Raw genomic sequence first — 26535 nt, forward strand, 5'->3', positions numbered from 1 at the left:
GAACCCGTGTCATTTCATCGCGATCGCTGATTGGCCAATCGGCGTGAGAAAGCTATGCGATTCTACAACTAGAGCTTCAAAACATACAGAATATAACGACAAAATGGCCCAATTTCATCCATAACAAAAGGTAAATGATGAATTAAATCACATTATTCGATATCATAACAACAATTTGATTGTCATTATTAATGTCTATGGATCGATACTTGCTTCAAAGCTAGTGAAACTACGAAATGAATGGCGAGTCGTAGTCTTCAACTGGAGTGCACCCCGGTGTGAAGGGGATTTGCATGAAATAATTCGCCGTCGGTAGCGGCCTACGACCTCTGTCCGCGTCCGCTGACAGTAGCTAGCAGCCACACACTTTTTTTGATCCGCATATCGCATTGCATATAATCTCTTGCCTTGGTTTTCAAAGGCTAATAGTATTATTAATAGTCCTCTAATTCAGTATTTTATGATAATTGACTTTGCTTGTCTTTGAGTTTGTTCTGCATAGATCTAGACTAGTCTAGATCTAGAGACATGTTGACTTATTGTTGAAACAATCTGGACCGAGAAGTCGCCAATTAACGGTCGTGTTTTTAACGGCTAGCGCCTTGCCCTTGCCCCCAAAGAACTTTGCGCATTGAGCACTGTAGACTGAGTTTACACGCTCGAGTGGCTTAGAAATTTAAGTGAGAGAGGGCCTACTTAACTTAAGCGCAACAGAAAATCTTAAGCTTGCTCCTCGCACAAATATCCTATATCTAGACCTAGATCTAACATCGAGTGAATGGAAGACAGCGATAGCCAATAAAAAGGGCCCTTGTCGGCGCCAATTTAGTAAAATGAGGCTGCGATTTGCCGAGATCGAATGAAAGATTTGCGCATGCGCTAAATGTAAGCTAAAGTTCTAGTCTACGTGTTGCCCTTGTACTTTGTAGCAGCTATTATTTAATAATATTTTGTATTAAGTATGCCATGGCAATTTTGATTAATCTTTAATCTTTAATCGACGAGGGTGACGTACGATACATGAAGCAGGCCTTCTTTTTTTATTTTTTTTAAAATTTTTTTTGGATTTATTTATTTCTGTTTGATTTTCTTTTTCTTTTGCATTTTTACAAATATATAACAAACAAATATTGCAAATTTACACATGACAAAAAAATATATGTAGACAAGCTTGTCAAGAAAAACTGTATTTTGATTTGAACATAAGAATTAATATTAAGAAGAATATTTAAGAGTAACTAAACTAAGAACAAACAATTTTTTGACAAAGATGTCCAAAAAGTATCATAATATGACTGAAAGATTCAAAATGTCGACATAAATCACATAATATCAATTTTTGATGAAATAAACTGATAAAACAGACATGATACTAATAATATTTTGTATTAAGTATGCCATGGCAATTTTGATTAATCTTTAATCTTTAATCGACGATGGTGACGTACGATACATGAAGCAGGCCTTCTTTTGACAAGCTTGTCAAGAAAAACTGTATTTTGATTTGATCATAAGAATTAAGATTAAGAAGAATATTTAAGAGTAACTAAACCAAGAACTAAAACAATTTGTTGACAAAGATGTCCAAAAAATATCATAATATGACTGAAAGATTCAAAATGTCGACATAAATCACATAATATCAATTTTTGATGAAATAAACTGACAAAACAGACATGATACCAGTTAGTTGATATTCAATTAAATTTAGAGTCTAGATTTTAGACCGGCTCTAAATCTAATCCTTATTCTAGCTCTATTTCATTCATTTTTTAAATCATCCGCAAAGTGGATTCGAGGTTCAGAAAAACTCTTCAAAAAAAGTCCGCTGGTGAAACTTAAAGTAAAGAAGAGAAGACAACATTTCTCAAAATGTGTGTAGCAGAGCCAGAGGGGACAGCAAGCTTCATAATCACAATTTACAGTATAAAATTAGTACCGGTAGACCTATGCATTCATGGGCTACACAAAGTGTGCTTCGACCATCCCCAAACTCAAGTAATAGTATATATATCTGTAAGGCGCTTTGATAGGGCCCTCTTGAAAAAGCGCCATATAAGAAATAGTTATTATTATTATTATTATTAAGACATGATTGTTTCTCAGTCACGGCCTTCAAAATGACAAGAAACAGGCCATAAATTATTTTTAAAATTCATAGAGCTACTGAGTACTGGTTTACAAGTACATATCAGGTGATACCTTGCTTGTGAAAATATTCCTGAACTATCATGATGTTTTAAAATTCAGCAAAAGTTTTACAACACATAACAGACCCTAGATTTCTTAGAATTTCCTTCTTCTAACCCATTCATAGACCTAACATGGGCTCCAGTGTCGTAGCAATCTACAGGTTCTGGTAAGATAAGGAAACCTATTTTTTACAAATTGTTTTCATGAATTTAATAAACTCTTGGTTTAAAGGAGAAGTTCCATTCACCGTAGTGTCTCCATTACTCCTTTAATTTGAAGTTGAGTTCTGGTCATTGTAAAAGAAACGTTGTGGAATTGATCAGAAAAGGTTGATCATCTAGCATATAAGTATTGATGTCCACTGCAAGGTTCTGGAATCATCAAAATGATAAGAAATTCGGCCCAGTCTTGGTAAAGTTACAAGCACTGTACACAGATAGATGTATATGGGACTACGCGATCTAATATTGCATAATAATAATGATAACGCTCACAAATTATTTTTCACCTCTTCCCAGAACTCAACCTTCTCTTTAAAGGTGGATGTACTATTTTCTCATTTTCATTTTCTAATTTCAATCTTATCTTGTTTACAGGAAGAAGTTTGTTATTTCCTGGTGCATCATCTCCATATAGAAGTCCCTTGAAAGAGTATCAAGATGATGCTTTCAGGCCCAATTCCGACCGATCCAGGCTACTCCCGGTCAGGTGGGCATGAGCGTCGGTCAAGTTGGTCAGCCGAGTCCAGTCGACCCGCCCCAAGAGTGAGGCCAGAGGCCAATGAAATTGCTACCAAGGCCCAAGGCAGTGTCGGCAATCTACTTGTTACAGGGGAGAACGTCTACAGACCACCAACGAGGCAGAGTATGTACAACTGTAGATTGTATGTATGGTGTATCTCTTGGTGCTCAGTACCAGCATGTACAATGTACAGAACATGAAACATTGCACCTGTGTCCTGTTCCTGTTGATTTGATTAAAATTTATGGTAACAGACATAATTGAATCACAACAAAACATTTTGCTCATGTTGGAGTTTTACATTTCAGAATATTTGTGTAATTATTATGTTGATGAAGACCTTGAAAAATTGGTTTTGTTTCATGTTGTTTAGAATTAGAAATTGACCTTTGCTTTCTCTATGTACACAAAAACATACATGTAGTTCTTTCTAGGGCAAGCTTAGTTAGAAATTGCTAGGCTCATGCACAAAGTTTACAAATTTACTGGTAAAATAGTTTTATATATATAGGATTTTGCAAACGCCCCATAAGATGCTCTGGATCTCTGGATCTGTTATTTCTGATATAATTTTCATTCCATGTACATTTTATATTTGTCTTTATCTTAATTTTTTTTAAACAGTGCTGTTATAAGTATCTGGAATATTCTTTTTCTCTCCAAATTTATATGAATTGCAATAGATGTTACATTTTAAAAATAAGTCGTTAATGAATTTGGATTTTGATATATTTTCTACCATGCGAATCAATCACTGTATCTGTAGTTCTGTACTTATAAAATTGTTTGTACATTTATGTGTTTTCAGAACCCCAGCCCAAGGACTTCAGCAAAGACAATGTCAGGCGAATGAGACAGATACAGTCAAAGAGCAGGAATAAACAGAGGGAGGAGGTCGTTGAAAAGAATAAACCTATGAAAGTGCTACCGCAGTCTGAGAAATACAAGGTTGTTGCTTCGAAGGTCACAGAAAACCTCAAGGTAAGTCTGTCTTCTTTGTACAATAACATTTCTATTCCAATTTTATTATTTTGCATTGATGCATGTATTCTCTGTTTGTGTTTCCTGCCAACTCAGCATGGTTATGTTTGTTACAAGATTCCAGACATCCATGTTAATATGTTTTTTCTAATCGATGTGCTAATTCTAATTAGATAAGAAAATGTCTGAGCAACAAAAAGAACAACCAAAAAACGTCTTCATGCTGTGGGTTTACACGGACATGTGTTTTCAATAAATTAGTTAGTATGTACAGTATTTTGCAATTTACAAATTACTTATCAGAACAAATTTTCAAATAATCAGTCTCTTAATTGTTCTAATTAAGCCATAATAATCCTGTATTTCTGACTTGGAAGTTATGGATGTAGGTTGATGTCAAGATAAGGACAGTACAGTTTAGTGCAAATACTACAAGCAGCGTCTACATGAAGTTTGTTTTACTTGAAGTGATATATTCCACTCAACCACTGTTTGTTTGGACTTTTTCTTTCCTCTCTGTTAGAAATCCCCACCTCCTCCCAGGCCGGCCTCAGCAAACTACTTAAGATCCCACAGTCGAACAGGAGCAGTCTCAAGAGGGCGCTCTCCAAGCCCCGCACCCCGCCCTAGTAGCGCTTCATCAGAGGTATGACCCTAACCATATCTAAGCAATCATATCATGTTCATTATGTTTTGATAGGCTATGGTTTCTTAGATTATGGTTTAGAAAGATGAGTGCCCAAGACATCAATCCACATTTACCACTCTCCACTGTCACAACAAGGTGACATTAGATTGTATGATCATATCATATCTTCATGCACTTCACATCACAACAGTAGCAACAGTATTGATACAAAACAAAATTAAATAATACCTGTGACAAACACAGTCATAGGTTTTAATCAAAATCACCCCTTCACACGCTAGTCTTTCTGCTCATGCATATAATTAACAGACATGAATATATGAGGTTCCTAACACCACCCATGTGTAAATAGGTACCTGGCAATTTCTGGGGTAAAAGCAGGAAGAACAGCATTGATATTAATGAACAAATTATTATTATTATTATTATTATTAATATTATTGTAATTCACATCAAATAATAAGAATAGGCCTGTAAAATTCTCTCATACCTTTGCACTTCTTTGATATCATCAGGTCAGTCTTCATGTAGACGGAAGCGCAACCAACTTCATCGCACACAACGCCAAGCTGGCCAAGAAGGTCAAACCCCAGAGACCCCCTTCGGCGCAAGCCCTGGAGTCGCTACAAAAGAAAAAGGAGGGAGATATGGAGAGATACAAGAGAGGCCACACACCAAAGTAGTAAGTCTAAACTGATCTCTCTTTTCATCCAAACATTTGTAACATAGATACAGGAAACAACTGAATTATTCATAACCCATGTAAATTTTGAGCTGCTTTGTGTTTTTCGTAACGCAAGAATGAAATGTAGACTGGCAGAATTAGGGCCTTTGTTGAATTAGGCTGTAATGTGTCACATTCTCAAGAAACATGAATCGGGACACATCAATTTTTCACACACTTAAAAGAAAAAAGTTGGTAAGTGTATGCAGACCTGCCAACTACATGTAGTATGGATTTCCCGTAATTGGTACGAAAATTAACGATCATTACAGAATGTTGTCTAAAATTATGGATTTAAAAAAAAAAAAAAAAAAAAAATTGCTGCGTAAATATGATTTATCGTATGCTGTGTGCTGTGTGTGCTGTGCAGTATGGCGGTATTCTCTTAATAGAAGCCAATTTTTCATGAAAAACTGATGTGTTGTCATGACCTGATAATCAATATTTAGCAATTTTGTGTGAGTAAAATCACCAAAAAATTCCAAACAGTCATGTGCGGGATGCATCCACGCAGTGTTGACATGCGTTTTTTTTTTTTTAGATTCATAACACCACTTAAGAAATTACTGATTTTAAGCCTTGTGATTACTGATTTTCTGTTCTGGAGGTTGGCAGCTCTGGGTATGAATAATTTAGTTGTTAACTGTTAAATTGTGTTGTTAAATTCTGTTTTTACCTTGTCTCCTTTTCCAGAAGTAGTGTTTAAAGCTGGTAGTTTTGTTAAAAATTTTGGCATCGTTTCATGAAACCATCATAAGTACAAGTTTACCGACAACACATTGAAACGTGTGATAAATTTAATACACACATTTCAATGGGTTGTTAGCAAACGTTTTTGTGAAATGATTCTTAGGTTTTTCAGCCTCTCCTTTTCCAGCAGTAGGATACTTGCATGAAACCACAAATATACAATGTTAATTTTTGGCAAAAAATAGGGAATTTATTCCTCTTTATAAGTAATATTAACTTGTTGTGCTAGATGTTAATGCTCCATCATATCTTTCATATCTTTCAAACTCCAGCTTACAAAGCAGACAGAACCAGTGGCAGAGAGAGTCAGAGGAGAGGATAAGAAACATGCCTGATCCTGACATGCCTCCTGGTCATAGAAAAATGGCAGAGGAAGAGAGACTTAAGACATTGGAGATTCTCAAAGAGAGTAAGTGACAGTTGTTGTCTAGCAAGAAGATACTGCTCTATTTATTTGTTTGTACAACATATTACAGTGAAATCTGTCTTCAAAGACCACCCAAGAGAGACATGAAAAGTGGTCTTTATGTATAATTTCCTTTACATGTTTCAATGTGAAACCATTTCAAGGGAAACAACAAATGTGGTCTTTGTACACAGGTTATCTTTGTATACAGGTGGTCACTAAAACAGGTTTGACTGTATTACATTTCTATCAGTCCACATGTGTAATAGAAGGTTTCGCTCAAATTACTTTGGACTGGAGACTACCAGTAGAAAGCCAAACAACTTGTATAGAACTGTTTTTAAGAGATTGTCGCAATGTTGGTATACATATACAGTCAAACCTGTCTATAGCGACCACCCAAGGGAAACACAGAAAGTGGCCTTTGTAGACAGGTGGTCTTTATAGACAGGTTCCTTTAGTACACGATTCAATGAGAAACCATTTTCAAGGGAAACAACAAATGTGGCCTTTGTAGACAGGTGGTCTTTGAAGGCAGGTGGTCACTAAAGCAGGTTTGACTGTACCTGTATATGTCCATTTTGCTAGCAGTAAAAATTTGAAATGCACTTGGCAAATAAAGAAATAATAGATGCTAATTTCTCCAATGCTCTAAATGATTATCTTTTTGCCTGAAAAATTTAAGATATTTGCTGTTGAAGGATCTGACCTCATTAAGACAATCCAATTTCGACTTCTGAAGTCATTAACACAGAAATTATCAGATAAGGGTCCAGAGTGCTTGTACAACTAACCTTGCATGCATTATCAATACACCTTTAGTTGGTTATATATGTTGGAAAAGATGTTTGTAATTTCTTTTTTTTATAAAGATGATTAAATAGAAGAAACAGATCCTACAAAACATATATACATGATATTAACACATTTTCTCCATTCAATTCTCTATTCTCTGTTTATTTATTTGTTTCTGTGTTTGTTTGTTTTTATTTTCTCCCCATAGAGGAGAAAGACCTCCAGAACACTCTGCGGAAGTTTCCTCTGTCGGTTGAAACCCTGCGAGCGAAGAACCAGAAAGCGGAGATCGAGAACCGGTTGTCAGAGGTGGAAGAAGCCATCAAGATCTTCACCAGGCGGAAAGTCTTTGTTAAAGTGGACAGCTAGAAAGAACTAGACACAGACATTTAATGCTGTATACTGTGAAAGAGCGTGAATACAGGGGGGGGGGGAAGAGAGAGAGAGAGAGAGAGATAAAGAGAGAGTGAGACAGAGAGAGAGACAGAGAGAGAGAGTGTGTGAGACAGATAGGGAGAGAGACAGAGAGACAGACAAACATAGTGAGTGAGAGAGAGAGAGAGAGAGAAAGTGAGGGTATATTAAAGGACATGTGTATGTTTTGTGAAAGAATTGTCCACGGCATCTGTTAAGGGAGCAACAATTGTAAGATTTATGTATTCAGGGATGTCAACAACAATGTGAACATTCTTTAAGGTAGCTTCGAAAGCTGCTTGGATATTTGATGTCTGAAGAAGACATAATGTACACCTTGAAATGCATCAAGCTAATTTGAATGTCAAGGAGGAGCGTACTCGTTGAATGGCTACAAAATCCAGGAAAAAGGAGAAATCACAGTTTAGCTACATTTGCAGCAAAATGTGCTACATTTGGAAGGATGAGGAGAAACAACTTGAGGACACAAGAACTCAGAGAGAGAAAGCATCAACAATAGAACTTAGGAGAGACATAGATTGGTGAAAACTGTTTGTACAAATTGCAGTTACAAGTGTGAGTTATTCTCTTGTGGTGGCATTATTATCTTCACATGGCATCCGTCCTCTGTTGCTGCCATGTTGAATGTAAAATACTGCAGATTTGTCAATTATTTAGAGGCCTTCATGCATGGGAGATTCAGAAAGGAGTAGAGATCTAATTATGCACTGTGTACATGCCTGAAATCTTTCAAATTATCAGGGATCGTATAGAGAAGAACATGTGAATGAACAACTGTAAGAACATTCTGTGAATTATCCTTAGTTATGATTTATTAAGGCCTTGTATTGTTAAATTTAAAAGAAAAGAGATTTCTTTATACTTTAAAGCAGCTAGATTACCATGCATTAATTTTGTAGTTATGAACTGATAATTAAAACAGTACTCTGTTAATATTTTGAAATCAAAAACTAACCTTTTACTTGTCAACAACAAAATATATTATGCTGTACTGTTAAAAGTGCACAGGAATTATACAAATTGCATGTTCGAAACTTAGATTAAGAATTTTGATATTAAAAAGGGTTAGTATATTTGACATGTTTTCTCTCCAGCAACTCTATGTACAAATTGTTTTTTTCTTTGTACATGTATCTTTGTCTTAAAATGCACTTTTTAATCATGCGATCTTTCGTACATGAATGCTTTATCTTGAATAGTGTTTAGTTCATGTTAAATGCGAACTCTAAATCTACAAAACTTTTCATAGCTTCTGCACAAATGCGTAACTTTACATGTAGGTCATCCTTAAAAAATATCAACATTTACAGTGAATTCTGCTCTCTCTCCCTTCAATCAAAAGATATTTGATGCTGTGTGAATAATGGCATTGTACTATTTGTGCTCTGTTTACAATTTTGAAATTTATTATTATAAGAATGTCTAACTCAACTGCTTATTTCAATTAAGCCTAGATTTACATGGTGTAAAGCCTTACTAGTTATCTTTTTTCTGGTATAGAGTGGGCATTACAAATTCTCTGTGGCAAGTTTAGTATGAATAAATAAGTTGTATTTTGATGCCAATTATACATTTGTCTTTTTAATATAAAGCTTGTGCATGCACATTACTCGTGAATTTGTGAAGTGTTTCATCGTAATATTTTTGATGTGCCTGTGATCGTACTGATGTTTCAGTAGCTTGCATGCATTGCCCTGTTACATCATACATTTTATGAAGTGATGTGCTTTCAATTTCAAAAGCAATACTATGCATTAAAAAAAACGCCTCTGTGATGGTCTTGATGTTTTTTCTACGTGTATTTAACTTTTATATTTGTATATTGTGTACAGTGTTGTCAAGATTGTGCAGTAATGTGTAAATATTAACAATAAACTGTTTATAATTTCATGTCTCTCTGACATGCTCATGACTGAAAAAGAGGATTTTGTTCATGTCTTCTCTTCCCCCTCAATGTATGTTCATTTTCTTTGTAATCACCCATATATATCTCTCTCTTGCTCCTCTTTCAATTCTTTCCCTCTTTTTCTTGTTCTCTTTCCTTTCCTCTTGTCATAAATTCTCTCTTCTACTTCTACTCTTTCCCTTCATTCTGTTTTTTAACCCTTCCTCTCTTTTGAATAATTATTTTCCCTGTACTCATTCCCCCCACCCCATTTCCTCTCTCTCTCTCTCTCCTTTAATCCCACAACGAATAAAAAACACATACTCGTACAGTTATGTGCTGAATTAGTTTGTCTTATTGGTAGCTTTAATTTCAAGTCACTCATTTTAAATCAATGAGGCATACTGGCCATAAAAACAGCACCAATTTTCTAATAAAACTACTGACTCGAAAGTATGAAAATATCTCTTTGTGTAATTAAAATGAATTAAATCTATTCACAAATTTAAAAAAGACTGCCAACATGAAGCTTAACCATTGAGATAATGGATAGTACTTCATTATGTAATAAATTTCTATCACTCTCTAATCTAATTCATTCAACACTATACTCTACAAACCCTGTACAAATGTATCTATATTTCAAAAACAAGGTCCAAACCTGAACTAAAATTCTACACATTTCATCTACTTTATCTCGTCAAAACAGGCACAAAACAACTGCACGCAAAAAATCTGCTTAATACAAACTATGCCTTTCAAATATTGGAAGTTACACTGGTGGCATTCCATGATTTCCTATTTCATATCGACAGCATATCTTGGCAGTTATTGAAACCTACAAACTTCTAAACAAACATTGACAATGATTTAAAGGCATTAATATCTGAACATCATATGTGCTACACTGTCTATGTAAATCACTATGCAAGTTTTAGAAAACGCTATTAAAGGCATGACACAGTAATTTCTACACAAGAAAGAAACATTGCAATTTTCTACACAGGACGGACAAGAAAGAACATATCTTAGCCACTGTCACTAGTTGCTAAAACATACATATGTTCCAATGACTGGTTCTCATTTTTATATCCATCCACAGAATCAAACCTAGTCGAGTTTACGTTAGAAATACTTGTCTCCCTGAGAAAATCACAATTTAGTTTATCATTTGTTACTTTATGCATTATTGTGGACCACACGTATCAACAATAAGAGTGTTAATCTCTAACCAATTTTGGGAGAGCTTTTTATGACTTCACAGTTTAGCATATAAACGTTTGCTGGTAAAGAAATCACATTTTGTAATGCTGTACTACAGTCCACTGACGTTTTAACAACACTACTACTTAAATAGTTGATACAGACATTTCCCTTCCCAACTTGAAGAAAATTGCATCTTGGTTTTAATCAACAAAACAAATTTCATTTACAAAAAGCAGGATATTGTAGTAAAACACTCATTTTTGGCAACATAATCTTTACAAAAAAATAATGTGTATCCTGGCTCAATCTGGAACATAAACTGGATTTCAACTCTTTCTTCTTGTTCCTTTGAACCGAACATAACATTACCTACAGTTTTTAATCAAATCTTACAGGGTACTTTCAATAAACCTAGCTTTAATATTGTAATATTGTATGCAATTTTCAGGAATTATCCACATGGTTACAAATGGCGAAATGCTCAAGTTGGGAAATCAATGAATAACAACGAAAATAACTCTTCATTTTGCGATTCGTAAGTTACTTGCCGTCAAAATAAGCTGTTCTTAATAATTGTTCAAAGTTTCATATCAGGAAAGTTTCCAGTTGACGGTTTGCGTCTTTGTGCGTATTAGAAGAAATGGCTGGTAAATTTGGCAAGTACGGCTTCGCAAGATGACTGGAAGGGAAGCCGAAGATATCACAAGTTATCACTCACTCTTCCCAGTCGAACATGGCCGTCTGAACTCCTGACCATGCTCGTGCATCCACATATTAGCAACTGGGATATGAGAGAGAGGGAAGAGGAGAAATAAAAGAGAGATGAGGGGAAATAAAAAGAGAGAGAGAGAAGAGGAGAAATAAAAAGAGAGGAGAGAGTGAGAGACAATGGGAGAGGGAGGGGAGGAGAACAAGAGAGAGAGAGAGTGGTGAGGGGAGGGAATGAAGGGGGGAGGGAATGAAGGAGCGAGGGAGGGAGAGAGAGAGAGAGAGAGAGAACAGTGAAGGAACAGACAGGAGAGAACAAGCAGATACAGAGAACGAGAGAAAGAAAGAGAAATCAGTCAGAGAAAGAACATGGAAATGCAAAAATAAATAGACAAAGAAGAATTAGAGATAGATTCAAAGTACAGACAGGCAACAACAAAAAGGTTTAGAAAATAGAATGAAATATTAAATATATAATAAAAACTAGGGCACAGTATTCCATAAAATAGAGTAATGCATTGGACTACAGAATCTGTTTCTTTAATAGCATTATATACTGTTTTTTCATAAAAAAGGGCACATTGAAATATTGGTTACACATACATGTTTTGTCGGCCAAAGTTCAATTTTTATTTCTCTTAAAATTTAGTCACTTCTAAATTGAAAATACAAGTTTTTGTTTAAAAATGTAATGTTCATGAAAAATATCAGTGTTGCTAATTTCAAGAAGAAAAATTAATTAATTAATCAAATTGTTTTTTAACTTGAATATAATTTTCTATAAAACTTACCCCATTTAGAACCGGATATTACTGGACAGGATGCATGTTTAGTTCTCTCATCCACCTTGCCGTTCTTGAAAAGGTTATACCAAAATATTGCAGACCCCTGCAAATAAAAACACAACAGTACATTATTTGAGGCTGCAAGGATATTGTTGTGAACACACTGATACCATTAACTTTCTTTAGATCCACTTGCAATCAAAGTTTTCACTCTAGAAATTTCAGTTAATAATAATGTTCAGAAATGTATTCAAGAAGGGATTAAGGTAATAGAATGAGAAATCTGAATCACAGTGCTTTATCCACAGTACGTACTGTCATCTCACTACGGAGGCACGATGGCTCAGTGGCTCAAAGGTCTTTGGTTCAAACCGATTCAATGCGCTAAATGTGCTAGTGCCCTTTGATTATTACCAAGTCCCTCAGAGAGGACTTAAAGCCATCGGGCCACTTTTTGCTTACTTACAAACATACAAATGCTTAGCAGTCAGCTAAAACAAACAAACAAACATTTTCTTCAATAATGCTTGCAAGACTTGGCAACTGACAGAAGAAAATCATAACATAGTAGAAGTATTCTAAAATTCTGACATAGTTGAGCCACATATACATCACCTTCTCTGGTTTTATCTTTGCTCCAGCATCTATAAACACAGTATCTCCTCCTTTTGCAACATCACTCAACTATGAAATTGAAAAAAGAGATACATAAGACACATAATAATTGAAAATAAATATGCATCTAACTAGATACATTCCAACTACCAGTAAGTGGAATTTGTCACCTCATAGAATAAAACATGATTTGTCCATTTATTTTCTTGTGTGATTAAGCCAAGTAGTAGAGATATCTGTTACTTTGTGTTCAAGTTGTTTTAAGTGTTATGACCTATTATTCCTACCCCCAATTTTCCTCTTTTTGGGGTCATTTTATTGAGCAAAATCTGTCCACTGGAAAGAAAACCACACAGCAAAGATTTGTGACCTGTTGTGAATTTTCCATGCTATGAAAATCTAGGAACTAATCTTTAATTATTAACCTTATTTTTTACTTCTTTACTTATTATTATTCTTATCGTCTCTTTTTCTGCTCGTGGGGGGGGGGGGGGAGGGGTCATGTCCCAGGACCTTGCTGGATCATATTTAAAAAAAAAAAAAAAAAAAATATCTATGGAATAAAATGTATAACAAATACACAACCATTCTAAATGCTAAAGAAAGGGCACCAGGAACAATCATTAAAATAAGCCATATACTGCTATTACAAGAATATGAAAATCACTTACATAGAATAACATGGATGCTATTCGGTTGCCATTTTTGTGTGTTGCGACATCCTGTTAAAACACAAGAAAAAAGAAAAACCCAATGAAAATACATAAGACTATTTAAAACTAATGCTCCTCTGTTAAATATATACTCTGCCTGTTTCACATTTAAACATAGTTGATGCAATTTCAATTTCTTGGCTAGATAAACATCACAATGAAGTATTTGGAATATGTCCCTAAAATGAACTTGGGCTGTATTCTGAAAGTTAAAGTTATTTGTTAAAGGAAATGCACTACAGCATCGAAATCTCTTTCATACATATATGTATTAAGTACACATATCATTTATTCAATGTACAGCGAGACCTGTATAAAGGCCGTCCACATGAAACAAACTATGTGGTCTTTGTAGACTGGTGGAAATTACAGGTACTTGCTAAAGCAGGTTTCACTGTAGTATGCAAGACAATGATAAAACTCACCCTTGTAAAGTCAAAATGAGGCAAATAATGACCTCCTAATCCATAATTGGCTATCTGGAGGAGAAAAGAAAGAAGAAAAAAATTGTAGCTCTAAAATATTCAAAATCATTTTATCATTGAAAAACAATGTTAAAGGGAAGCAAAGCAAAGAGTGTAACATCCATGTCCAGGTGGTCATTGATAAGCTTTATAAAATGCCGATGTGGATTACCATCAAATGATTGGTCGACAGAAGTCATGTGACCAGGCATTCATTTTTGCTAACAGTTATTGAGAATAAAATTTGGTCATTAGAAAATGCTACTGACTGGTCATTATCATTTTCTAGTGACCAGTTAATGTTTCAGATCCAACTTCGTCAGTTGATTCTTGATGCCCGGGAGATGAGGAAACAGTGATTTATCAAACGACAAGGATCCTAGTAACAATTTTGAAACAAGTACAGGTAATACAAATCATATTTCCCACATTAAAGGGAGATGGTCATCAGTTTCACCGACACCAAACTTGGTGAAAATATCATTAATGGGTGTATAGGTCTCGCACACAGCAAACCTGTAGTACCTCCCATCAAGAAATTATTTGCATATCAAATGTATCAATATTTCAGCAAAACTCACCTGTAGAAACTCAGTAGCGTTCATTGAGAGTCCGGTGTATGCCCCGACCCTGCGATAGAGCCGTCTGATGACCTCAGCCTCATCGTGTTGCACCCAACCGCACTTGCTGATTCTAAACTTTGTTTGCTCGAGATGGCCTGACGTCGAGTTCTAAATGGTGGCTCGCTCAAGCTGTGAGTGATTAGAATCAATGAGGATGCATGCTTTGGTTGTGATGTTAGATTGTTAATACATTGGGATATATTAGAGCATATCCGGACACCTACCCCCTGGACATCCACCCCCTGGATAACCACCCCCAGTCAACTATCCCCTAGGGCAACCACCTTCTAGGATGACTACCCCCTGGGACTGTAGTTGGGGCTGGTTGTCTGGGGGTAGTTGTCCTAGGGGTTAGTTGTCCTAGGGGGTGTTGACTGAGAGTGGTTATTCCGGGGGGGGGGGGGGGGGGGGGTGGATGTCCAGGGGGTAGGTGTCCGGATACGATATTAGGGGTTGGACAAACATGTACAATTAGCTTGAGGGTAATAGGTTACTGTTGCCAAAATCTAGGACATTATATTAGACGGTTTAACTGGAATATCTACTGCAAGGCACGGTGGAGGGATTCCTTCCCCTGAATAACTCTACTTCTCTGCATTATTTTTTTTAAATATTAGTTTCTTTTCGAAAGATAAGACCAATAAACACTTTCTTCCTTTACACTGCCCTTCTACATTGGATACTGTTCTCCGATCCATGCTGAATATGCCCACTGATAAACTGATGATGCATCAAAAGGAAAGGGTTTATTTTATTTTTTAGATCTGCATAACTAAGATGACCTTTAATTTAAATCGAGTATAGCCACATGATATCTTTTCTTACCCAAATAAAAAAATATTATAAAAAAGGTTTATTTTGTGTGTACAAAACACATTGGAACTAAAGATTTTTGTTTTACAATACCAAGTACTGTAGTATTATAAAGTTAGACCATAATGGACAATTGGACATGCACATTTGTACCTAGATATATCCTATCGTTTCAGTTGAGATAAGACTGGTAATGATGTCATGAAAGCTAATGCAAAATATCATGTTAATACGGGCAAGCAACATGCGAACAGTTAAGTAAGTCATGAAATATTCAATCATGCAATCAAGCAATTCAAAATCTGATCTGTTCATTGCAAAAATGTATACAAATTTATACACGCATGATGTACAGATAACTACATAGATCACAGAACACAAACTGTGTTCTCACTGAAAGGCTGTACACACTATCACTTTCCCACATTCCATTGACAACAAAACATGCTAAAGTGGCAAAGGAATAACTTTAGACTTGTCCTGCATGACAAAAGAACCTCATACTTATGTAAATGTTCAGAACATTTTGAAAAGTAAGATTCTTCTTTATGCTAGAGTTTGATTGGCTTATTGCAGGAGAGCAAATTGCATAACAAATCTTGATACCATCCTACTAAAATTTAGATTTGTTTTTTTAAATTGGCTTCAATTCTACTTTATCATGCCACAGTCATGCAATGGTTAAATCATAATTAAATGCTAGCCTGGTTCTTAACAGAATGATTTCACCCCCTCTAAATAATTTGGGTCTGTTACAGGTAGACTAACCCATTACCTGCCTCACGATCTGAGTGAGGTACAGTGTGAAAGAAGGGGAATAGTCTATATGAAACAGACTCAATTCCACTAATTTGCAATGAGGGAAAGAAAATGACTCATTCCATCTGTATGAAGCAAGACAATGAAGTCTCCAGGGGGGTGTTTCACAAAGATCCTAAGTTGAACTTATCTCTTAGTTGGACTTTAAAATTATGGAAAGCCGTTAGCATCTATGAAAATATTTTGTAAAAGTTATTTTTAAAGGCATAAAATGATGATTCAAACCATTCACATTTTCTATTATTAAGGAGATTTCATGTTCTTGATGTGGAATTTATAAAAAGTCTAAAATACTTCAATTTTCACTTTTGAATATACTTTATTTTAAGGCTACAAATGGCTCTCCATAATATTTAAGTCCAACTTAGAGTTAAGTTTTACTTAATATCTTTGTGAAACACCCCCTGCTCATTGTTCAAAAGCATGCATCATGCACAGGCCAGGGTTGGATTTACATGCTATTAGTTGCAGCTTAATGGTTTTCTTGAACGAGACCCACATTTGGGACTCAAACATCAGGCTAAGATTATTGACCACTGTGTTGAAGGGATGGTAAGTCCTGATGGTCAGTAGTGGACTATGGCTTAACAAATTCACTAGTAAATTCTGTTTATAAGGAAATTCTGTGGGTTATTTATCAAACAGAATCGCTCTGCCCCTTATTATCATTTGCTTATATTTCACTTTATTTCTGTTTTTGTTTTTCTGAATCAATGGGCAAAAATACTTATTTACTATTTTAACAGCCTTTGAACAGCCTTTCATTTTAAGATTACTCTTAAGATGATAAAATACAGTCTATAGTAGTCTACCCATAATTGTTGACAGCTGTAAAGATATGTTTTCCTTGATAGAGTTATAAGCAAACTAATTCCCAGACTGATATATTTAAGTTCTCTTTGATTTTCTATTTCTCTTTCTATTAATTGTTATACTTTTACAAAGAGAATTGCAAGATAACTACTTTTGCAAAATGTTCTTTTTCGGATTTAAACTCATGACCCGTGGACCCAAAGTCTGCTGCTAACTGAATACCACTGTTCTACTGATAAGTACATCAAGAGATGACCATACGCAACTTCTGACCATCTAGACTTAGTACCACTGTCCCCAGTTATATACCATGGACATACCATCTGCTTAGAACTAGAAGGGCACAATTCCTTTCTCTCAACATTGAGTGATAGATTGATAACGCCCTTCTTGTTCTCAGCAAATGATATCTTATCAAAATCCAGACTTGTTCACAAAATCCCTCTTCGAATTTTCAAGAGAGAAATCTTCAATGTCTGGATTCGGCTAGGGGTACAGTAAATAGTCAAACACAATAAATGCTAGGACTATTCTGAAACAAAATTGAAATTTCATGCCAAAAGTTTCAAGTCAGAAAAAGGCATAATTGTCAGAACAAACTTTACGTTGCAATGAGCTAATGAGCAATGCTATGAAATGTATGATTTCCAAAATGTAACAGAAGTCTGTTATCCAATGACTTCATCCACAAAAAACCCTCTTAATACGACCACTGACCTATAGAAGTGATACATGTACCACAAAGAACCAATAGTCAACGGTCACACCAGAAGATTTACAATATTCGGTTAAAATAGATTGACCAAAGACTTATTCCACACAGAATACAGAAACAAAATTGCCCTACAGTTGTGCAATGTGGGCTATGTAGGTTCCATAGTTCACAAGAACATCTGAGCAAATTTGTAAAAGAAAATGTATGCAGCCAGCGCAATCTAAGTTTAATGTGACAATTAACTGACTTGGCATTAACATGAGACTCAATATTATTTTCAGAATACCATCTCAGATAGTTCAACTATTCACAGCACCCTTGTGCACATGGTACAAACTGGGCCCCTCCCACATTTGGGATCAAAGTGCAGAGGTCACGAGACACCCTACCCTAGGTTTGGCAATGTCCTTGAGGGCCGCGATCTCCTCGTTGCTGAGGATGTCGTGATAGACGACGATTCTCGGTTTGACGAACGCTATCTCTTCTTTCGCCGGTTGCAGTATCAGCTGGGGCTGGTCGTAATGCTGGTAGCTACATGTCCGGAGAGCCGGCTTTGGCATGGACTACAAAGGATTTTTATTTTACAAAGAGATTAATCAATATGATGAAATTTCGATTATAGGTCAAATAAACTAATCAGTCATGTGGCCAAAGATGCCAATTTGAGATTCCTACATGCATGTTTAAAATTAATCAATGTTAAACACTTTGTTGACATTCTATCAAGAATAGCCAGTGAATTTTAATGTAAATATCTACAAGGAATGTGAGCTGATTGCCTTACACTCCCCTACGCTACGGCCCTTTCACCCCAATGGCTCCCTGTACAACAATCTCAGCGCTTTGTCTGGAGATAGTGTTTATGTAGACCTTAATGTACATACCAACAGTTCTAATAGGATTTAAACATGTGTAGTGCAGGTTGTTGTTGGAATTAACATCTCGGCATGGGTATCTAAATCATTTTTACCTCTTCTTTTTTTACTATTTATTGTGAGGAGAAAAAAAACTTCACAGTAGCTTAGTATTGATAGCAGCTTGCTGTTCATAATCTAAAATCAACTTTCTAACTAAAAGTATACATGACCCCAATCCCTCTACTTGGAGAATACAAGTACTTTGAGGGGTAAATGATCTGGGGGTGTTTCACAAAGATCCTAGGATGAACTTAATTTTAAGTTGGAATTAAATATTATGGAGAGCCATTTGTAGCCTTAAAATTAAATATATTCAAAAGCGAAATTTCAAGTATTTTAGACTTTCCATTAATTCCACATCAAAAACATGAAATATCCTTGATAATAGAAAATATGAATAATTTAAATCAACATTTTATGCCTTTTGAAATAAATTTTACAAAATATTTTCAATGATGCTAACATCTTTCCATAATTTTTAAGTCCAACTTAGAGAAAAGTTTGACTTAGATCTTTGTGAAACACCCCCAAGAAGGGTAGTTGCCTAAGAAGGAAATACCTTGACAACTCCTTCGTCTCCTCTACACAGAGCTCTATACTGACGAATATCGGGGTGAACTTTCCTTAGATCGTCCTCATCCATATCCTCTTCTGCTATCTCCTCCTCCTCCTCCTCCTCCTCAACGTCATCTAAAGACAATTTTTTAAGGTCTCCCGTTTCTCCCCGCGGTCTGTATTTCTTGTCGAGTAGGTACTGGTAGTAGGCTTTATTGTCAGTGTAACGTATAGAGTCAGGGACTAAAGATAATCGAAAGAGAGCACATTGTTTTTTTGAAAGAAAATAATGAAAAACAAAAGTGAGCAACAATTTGCCTCTTGAGTCACAGAGGAATGATACACACAAAAAAAACCTTCCAAACTTATCTTGAAGGTATTTGAAAACATAGTAACCTGAAAGACAAAATCAGCCAGAGTAGTCCCATCATGCACACAAGGTACAGCTTTTCTATAATTCTATGAAAAGTAGAATTAAAATGTTTAAAGGATAGATACAGATATTTAGTGTGTAACAGAGACTAAAAACCCTTCCACTTTCAACAGTGGTTGTGACATTTGAAACCCAAGTATAACTGAATCAACACTTCATGTCGCTGCCAGAGAATGGACATATCGATAATGATCAAAGCTGCACGTTGCACACACAGTACACACAAGGTGCAATGGGCAATGCAGTACACATATTGCACTGACTTGTCTAGGATACTATATGTGTGACCCAGAAAGATAATGACCATTGCAGGTAACGGTTGGTGATATTTTATCTTAATAACTAGAGAAGTGATTGGCTAATGAAACCAAGGACCTTACAATGAGAGTACAATATTTGTCTTGAATACAACAGTCACTCAGGCAATACAATTCTATGGGGGAATGAAGAAATTCAGATATGGCTTACCTAGTGCAATCAGCTTATTTGTGAATGCAATAGCATCATCTAACCTCTCCTCCTGAAAGAAAAATAAATGTGGGTTATACGAAGGTCACATTCCTACCGACTCAGTCCTTCCTTTATCTAATAACTTTCATTTTATATTGTCAATTGCACAATTGGATTAGAACTTAAATGCAATTGCGTATCTCTAAAATTGGGGTCAATAATATTTATTTATTTTTATTTTACTAATTTTTTTCAGATGGGGGGAGGGGGTCTATGGTCTGCATTTACAACAAGATTTAATAGACGTATGGGTCTCGTGAATAATAACAATAGGGTTGGTCCCTACATGAAAAAATCTGATTTAATAGATTAACATCATCTGTAAAAAGCAATTTAGACATAAAATCATGTACATACCAGTACACACAAAGTTATGCATGTAAGTACTACATAACTACATACAAACAAAAACACATTCTAAGAGGCTGTTCACACCGCAATGAGATAGCGCGGTCTATCGTAGCACCCCCTTTTTTCTAGCGCGCGCCAGACCGCGCTATCTCTCGTGGACCACCCCCAAGAGGTGCTCCAGTGGCACGCCGTTTTGGCTCGCCGTGGCTCGCTGTTGGGCGGACCGAAACGACGTTGTACCTTCCAAACCGTAGAGATAGCGCGGTCTAGCGCGTGCTATCTCTGCCGGTGTGAACAGCCTCATAGAGACATGAATCCATTCATACAGTTACTACAAACAACTTCAGATCAAATGTTTGATTTAATCAAGAACTTACAAAGAGGCTTGCGAAAGCGAGATCTATCCATACATACACCCCTACATAAATACACAAACAAATACAGAGAGACATGCTTCCACACATACAGTTACTACAGACAACGTAAGATGAAACATTTGATTTGATCAAGAACTTACAGAGAAGCTTGCGAAAGCGAGATGGTCCAAGATCTCTGTCTCGTTCATCGTGAAGAAGTCTCCTTCCATCGTCTCATTGTTGAGCAGTCTATGGGCTTCCTCCATCCAGGGAATGGCATGGTATTTATCGTTGGCGACATGATAGGCAAGGCGGCCTACTTCAAAGCAATGATGAGCTGAAAGAAAACGAATTAAGGTGTATTAATAATAGTCACACTTGTATAGCATCTACTAGTGAGTAGACTAGTTGAAACACCCATATGTAGACTAGTTGATAACACCCATATGTGCTCTCGGTAGAAAAGGGCAGGCAGAGAACCGAAATCCGACTTGGGTTGCGTACGCACTGTTTTATCTTGTTCTTTATTTTCTTCATACTTCTTAGCCATTAATAAAATTAATAAAATTTGGAGAGGACTATTAGGCTATTATTATTATTGTTATTATTATTATTATTATTATTATTATTATCATTATTATTAACCCTTAGAATGCTGGGTTAAGATTTTGAGGTCGATTTTCAAATAATTCTAGCTGTAAACATCTTTAGGTGATTGGTACACCTTTTTATCCAGGGGAGTGGTTTACAAAGACAAAGAGCAACTTTAGGTTGGATTTAACTACGTGCCACTGGTTGCTCTCACCATTGGTCTCTCAATTATGATCTTTAGATAATTTTTCATTCAATGATGAACCATCAAAATATGTAAATTCTGATTTGTGGCCACAATTTGTAAGTCCCTTGAAAAACCAATGCCAGGAATCCAAGTTAGAGGAACTGGTGGGATGACAGCCTGCCATAGTTAAGTCCAACCTAAAGTCGATCTTAGTCTTTGTGAAACACTCCCCTAATGCAAAATGTTTTTAATACCTTTGAGAGCATCCTCCGTCTTGGCTCCCTCCACCAACTCAGCAGGTGTAAATTTATAGGTGTCCTGCAGACGCCACAGAGCCTCCGCAGCTCCGTCTAAATCGCTTTGTTGAGGTCCTTTACTCCGTAGACCAGTGGTATTGAAGATGTATTCTGCGCATCAGTATAAAAACAGCGATACACAATACACATTGCTCAGTTTTCTGTATGCAGGGTTTGTACGACACATGCTTCGTTGACACTTGCTCCGAGGTCAACATCCTCCACGAAATGAAATTGTTTAACAATGTTGAATATGAGAATATGAGATGGCTCTTCGTGTTATCAGTGTCTGTGATATGATAAAATATTGAAGCCCTAAAAAAATTGTGCTTCAAAATGATGAGGAAGATCCTCAAAAAAGTAAAAAATCTTTGAGTGACCAGTTTTACCATACTCATTTTCCCCAATAGACTGTAGTGTTATAAAAACGATTTTTGAAATTTCGATGTCCAATCATAAATATCTTGATAATCTGACAGGCGATCGGCTTGTAAAAGTCGTGGGGTTCCTGACTGACCTAAAGGTTTATAATTATGATTGCAGCATGATCTACATCCAGGATTTTTTTTCAGAATCTGAGACAAAGATACCCAATGATAATCTCTTTAATTTCAATATTGTACCAAACACTTTACCTAACCCCCAACCCTAAACCTACCATAACACCCGAGACCAACCTAAAACCTTTATCTTTACATTAACAAACTATAGCCCCAAACAGAGCACTTGCTGCCAGAAAATATGTTAGAGCATGGTTGCATTTGTTGCCTAGAGTACCTAGCCACAATGGACTGTTGTCAGACAACTGACAAGTCAGAACTCAGGATAGATGATCAAATGAAGAACAATTCGTCTTCATAATTGAAATCTCACAATTTGCAAAAATATATACTTTTCTTTTGTCTTTCTGCCAATTTATTATCCATTCTCCTAAATCAAAAACATTTAAACTGCTAGGCTACACAGCGTATTTACTTTACAATTCCTTTTCACGGAATGAGGCTGTAATGAAAAAAAGGGTAGGTAAATTATATTGGTGACATTCAAGTTCAAGTTCAAGTTAATTATTAAAATTATCAAATTTAGTTTATTATTGGTGTTGCCAATTTGAAAAGTGATGGACACTACTGACCTCTCGAAGGCATACTGATCTTGATCCAGTTTTCAAGGTCGACCCACTCCCACAAAAACCTCTTGGTGAGCAGGAACGCATTGAAAGGGTGGCTCAGATAAGCATCCACGTCTTCTTGCCCCTCCTGGTTCAGACGCCTCAGGTTTGCCAATTTGCTGCAAAGAGAGTTTTTAAAGAAGATTGATTTTATGCCAAATAATGAAACAATGTGAGGGAAGTCATTCTAAAAGAGCTCCCATGAGCAAAGATGAATGTTTACACATTGCATAAGGGCATCAATTCATAACTTAAGCACTGAATAAAAATTAAGGTTTTGTTACTTCAGGGTAGTCTCATCAATATCAATCCCTGAGGGCTCTGCAATCACATCATTACCCGGCTTTAGCCAAGCTATACCATGATCAGGCACTCAAGCATTCAGGGTATGTCTTCCTACCACCAGGTACCCATTTACTATACTGGAGAGTGTCAAAATGACCTGAGAAGACATACTTGCATTTTTGTCACCACAATATTCAGATCCAGAAAAGCCAAAGCATCTCTCTGCACTTTGGTGGTATTGTTAGCTTGGCTTTAGCTCGAGTTATTCTATTATGCACAAACTTTACAACAAGAATGTAATGCAAACATGCTTCAAACCTCACACATTCTCCCCACCCCCCTCCTTTTTTTTCAGGGGGGGGGGGGGGATGGAAACAAATTATTGCCTTTCTAAATTACAATTTCAATGATAATTGATCGAATTGCTTCATAATATTGTTTCATATCTGCACCATAACCTGCTGACACAACACATCCCATCCCAGTTTAGCTTGGAAAAGCTGCTTCAGGGATTATCTCATCGGGGCTCAAGGATAAACAACTATTATCCTAATCAGTGGATGAATATTGACTATTTTGGACATCAGTGCTATCAGGAAAAAAGCCCCATGTGGCACGAGCAAAACCCTCTCATTAACATCACAAGTTGAAATTGGCATTCTACCTCCAGAACCACCCCCCCCCCCCCCCTCCTTTCCCATTTTGGGTGTCATCTTACGTCTCAATCTTTTCAAGTCTGTCTCTCTCCTGTCGAAGGTACTCCTCAACGGCCTTGATCATCCTTCCCTCCGTCTTAAAGATGCCCTCCAGGTCCGACATGGCAGTGTAGAGGTCCGAGCACCTGACGGTCAAAAGACCGACGAGGCTCAGCAGGAGGATGGATCCTACAATCTTCAGCATCTTGAAGATTTATCTTGTGAACTTGAATTTAAAACTGAAAAGAAAGAAAAATATATTGTACTTTGAAGTTGCAAAATTGTCAATCAAGCCTTCAAGGTGGTAGAATTTCCCAGACAATTAAAACAAATAGTATGGACTAAAATTGATTGTGCACAGAGAGGACATTGTATATGGACTTGGAAATTAAAAAAACTGTACAGATGTACAGTAACACATAAGAAGTCTGTCAGATGATCATCAGACAGAGTGAGTTGATCCGTCATTTCGTGGCATGAATGAATATTAAAGTCTATTATAGATTTTACTGTTCCTGTTTTGCCAAACAAAGAGGTAATAATTAGCCTCACATCAGTCATACAACTTCGCACTCATACAACTTCAAAGTTTAACGACGTTACAAGGATTCGAGGGACAAGAAACGCGACCATCAGAGCTAGAGCCTCGATCCCGCCAGAGCCAGGGGAGCGAGGCACGTCACTAATGGGAATGCAATGCACCCTTGATTTTGACCAGAATTCAGCTGATCAAATAAATAATTCACGATAATTTCCCTTCACAATATACTTTAAAATGCACTCATATACTCACTACATTAGTAGAATAAAAGAACACTAAGCTTACCAATCTAACTTCAGCTACTAAGGGATGGTGAACTTCCTCTTGAAAACTAGCTGAGTTGTCAGAACTCCCGGTCAGAACTCTTACTTTTGATTTTCGTACACGTGTACAATGTTATTAACTACCTAGTCTTTATTAAGGCAAAGTTGATTATTGTATAACAAATGGGTGGTAGGATTCGTGCTCGTTTCGAAATAAATAATACAATTTTTTATTTTTTAAATATTCATATGACATTAATTTTTATGTTATTTTTATTTAGTTTTTTAAACATTCCTTTTATTTTATTTAAAAATATATTCGGCCACATAATATTCACATATTTACTGAAAAGAGACTAACATTTATCTGTCGTCTCAGGAAACCGTCATAAGTACAAGTTCACCGACATCCCATTGAAATGCGTGTATTAAGTTTAACAATGGCGGGGAGCGAATTTTTTTTCCGTACTCGAGAGGGCAAATACCCCATGTGCGCATGCGCGTGGACTTGTGATTTCTCTGCTACTTCCCATACGAAATGTGTATTCGTATGTACTGTGCACGATTCGCGTTCTACGAGTAAACGATGGCATAGTAGTCTTCAAACACAGACTCTGATTTGCCAGTTTGACAAAACAATTACGCATATATCGTGCGTAGCAATAGTACTAGTATTCAAGTCTGAGTAGTTGTATGATTCAGACATTTTAGTGCTTACAGAAATGCATCCCAAATTGAATAGCATGGTATAGTAGTCTGCAAGCACAGACGCTAATCGGACAGTTTGACAACATAGTGTCTTGAGTAGTGCTTTATATTCAAATATGTGTAGTTTTATGATTCAGACCCTACTGGTGCGTGTATTGGAAAGGCATCTCAACTTGCAGAGTGGCATAGTAGTCTGCAAGCACAGACGCTAATCTGACAGTTTGACAAAATAGTGTTATTCAAGTCTGAGTAGTTTTATGATTCAGACCCTACTGGTGCGTGTATTGGAAATGCACCTCAACTTATAGAGTGGCATAGTAGTATGCAAGCACAAACTCTCCTTTGACAGTTTGACAGAATAATATAGGCCTATTGTGTATTGAGTAGTGCTTTTATTCAAGTTTTCGTAGTTTTCTGTGTTGTGCCACTGCTCTCTCACTCTCTCTCTCTCTCTCTCTCTCTATCTCTCTCTCTTTCTCTCTCTCTAGCTCTCCCTCCAGTATGCTCGCACTCTCTGTATTACTTTTATTTATAATCATGGTCTGCTGAGAGCCAGAAGGATGTTAACTCTTAACACAACGAATGCCCTTCTGGCTCTGAACAAACGATAGTAGGCCTGGGTCTGGAATCATTAAACTACACAAACTTGCATAAAATCACTACTCATCAATACACAATATATTATTATGTCCTTGCAGACTACTATACTACACTCTACACATTGAGATGCATTTCTAACGCACGCACCAGTAGGGTCTGAATCATACATCTACGCAGACTTGAATAAAGTACTTCTCAGCACACTACTAGTATGTTGTCAAACTGTCAGATTAGCGTCTGTGCTTG

At 36.4% G+C, this 26535-nt stretch overlaps 2 protein-coding genes across 2 annotated transcripts; one reads left to right on the forward strand and one right to left on the reverse strand.

Annotated features, from left to right (window-relative positions):
- The first annotated feature begins 9 nt into the window (after positions 1-9).
- On the forward strand, positions 10-7649 carry LOC578205 (enkurin domain-containing protein 1). Its single transcript, XM_030979722.1, has 7 exons — positions 10-130; positions 2790-3057; positions 3743-3915; positions 4439-4561; positions 5080-5246; positions 6311-6447; positions 7448-7649. Exons 2-7 carry the CDS (start codon positions 2853-2855, stop codon positions 7606-7608), a joined length of 966 nt encoding a protein of 321 aa, XP_030835582.1. The 5' UTR covers positions 10-130; positions 2790-2852; the 3' UTR covers positions 7609-7649.
- A 3696-nt stretch (positions 7650-11345) lies between these two features.
- Positions 11346-25112, reverse strand: LOC100892518 (prolyl 4-hydroxylase subunit alpha-1). Its single transcript, XM_011662139.2, has 14 exons — positions 25004-25112; positions 24201-24416; positions 23162-23316; positions 21988-22140; positions 21117-21292; positions 20207-20258; positions 19310-19548; positions 18223-18396; positions 14632-14781; positions 14012-14065; positions 13545-13595; positions 12874-12942; positions 12265-12361; positions 11346-11546 (listed from the first exon to the last, which is right to left on the reverse strand). Exons 2-14 carry the CDS (start codon positions 24380-24382, stop codon positions 11476-11478), a joined length of 1623 nt encoding a protein of 540 aa, XP_011660441.2. The 5' UTR covers positions 24383-24416; positions 25004-25112; the 3' UTR covers positions 11346-11475.
- Between the last annotated feature and the right edge of the window lie 1423 nt (positions 25113-26535).

The sequence above is a fragment of the Strongylocentrotus purpuratus genome, unplaced genomic scaffold (genome assembly GCF_000002235.5).
Source record: "Strongylocentrotus purpuratus isolate Spur 01 unplaced genomic scaffold, Spur_5.0 spur5_scaffold_10, whole genome shotgun sequence".
NCBI lineage: Eukaryota > Metazoa > Echinodermata > Echinoidea > Camarodonta > Strongylocentrotidae > Strongylocentrotus > Strongylocentrotus purpuratus.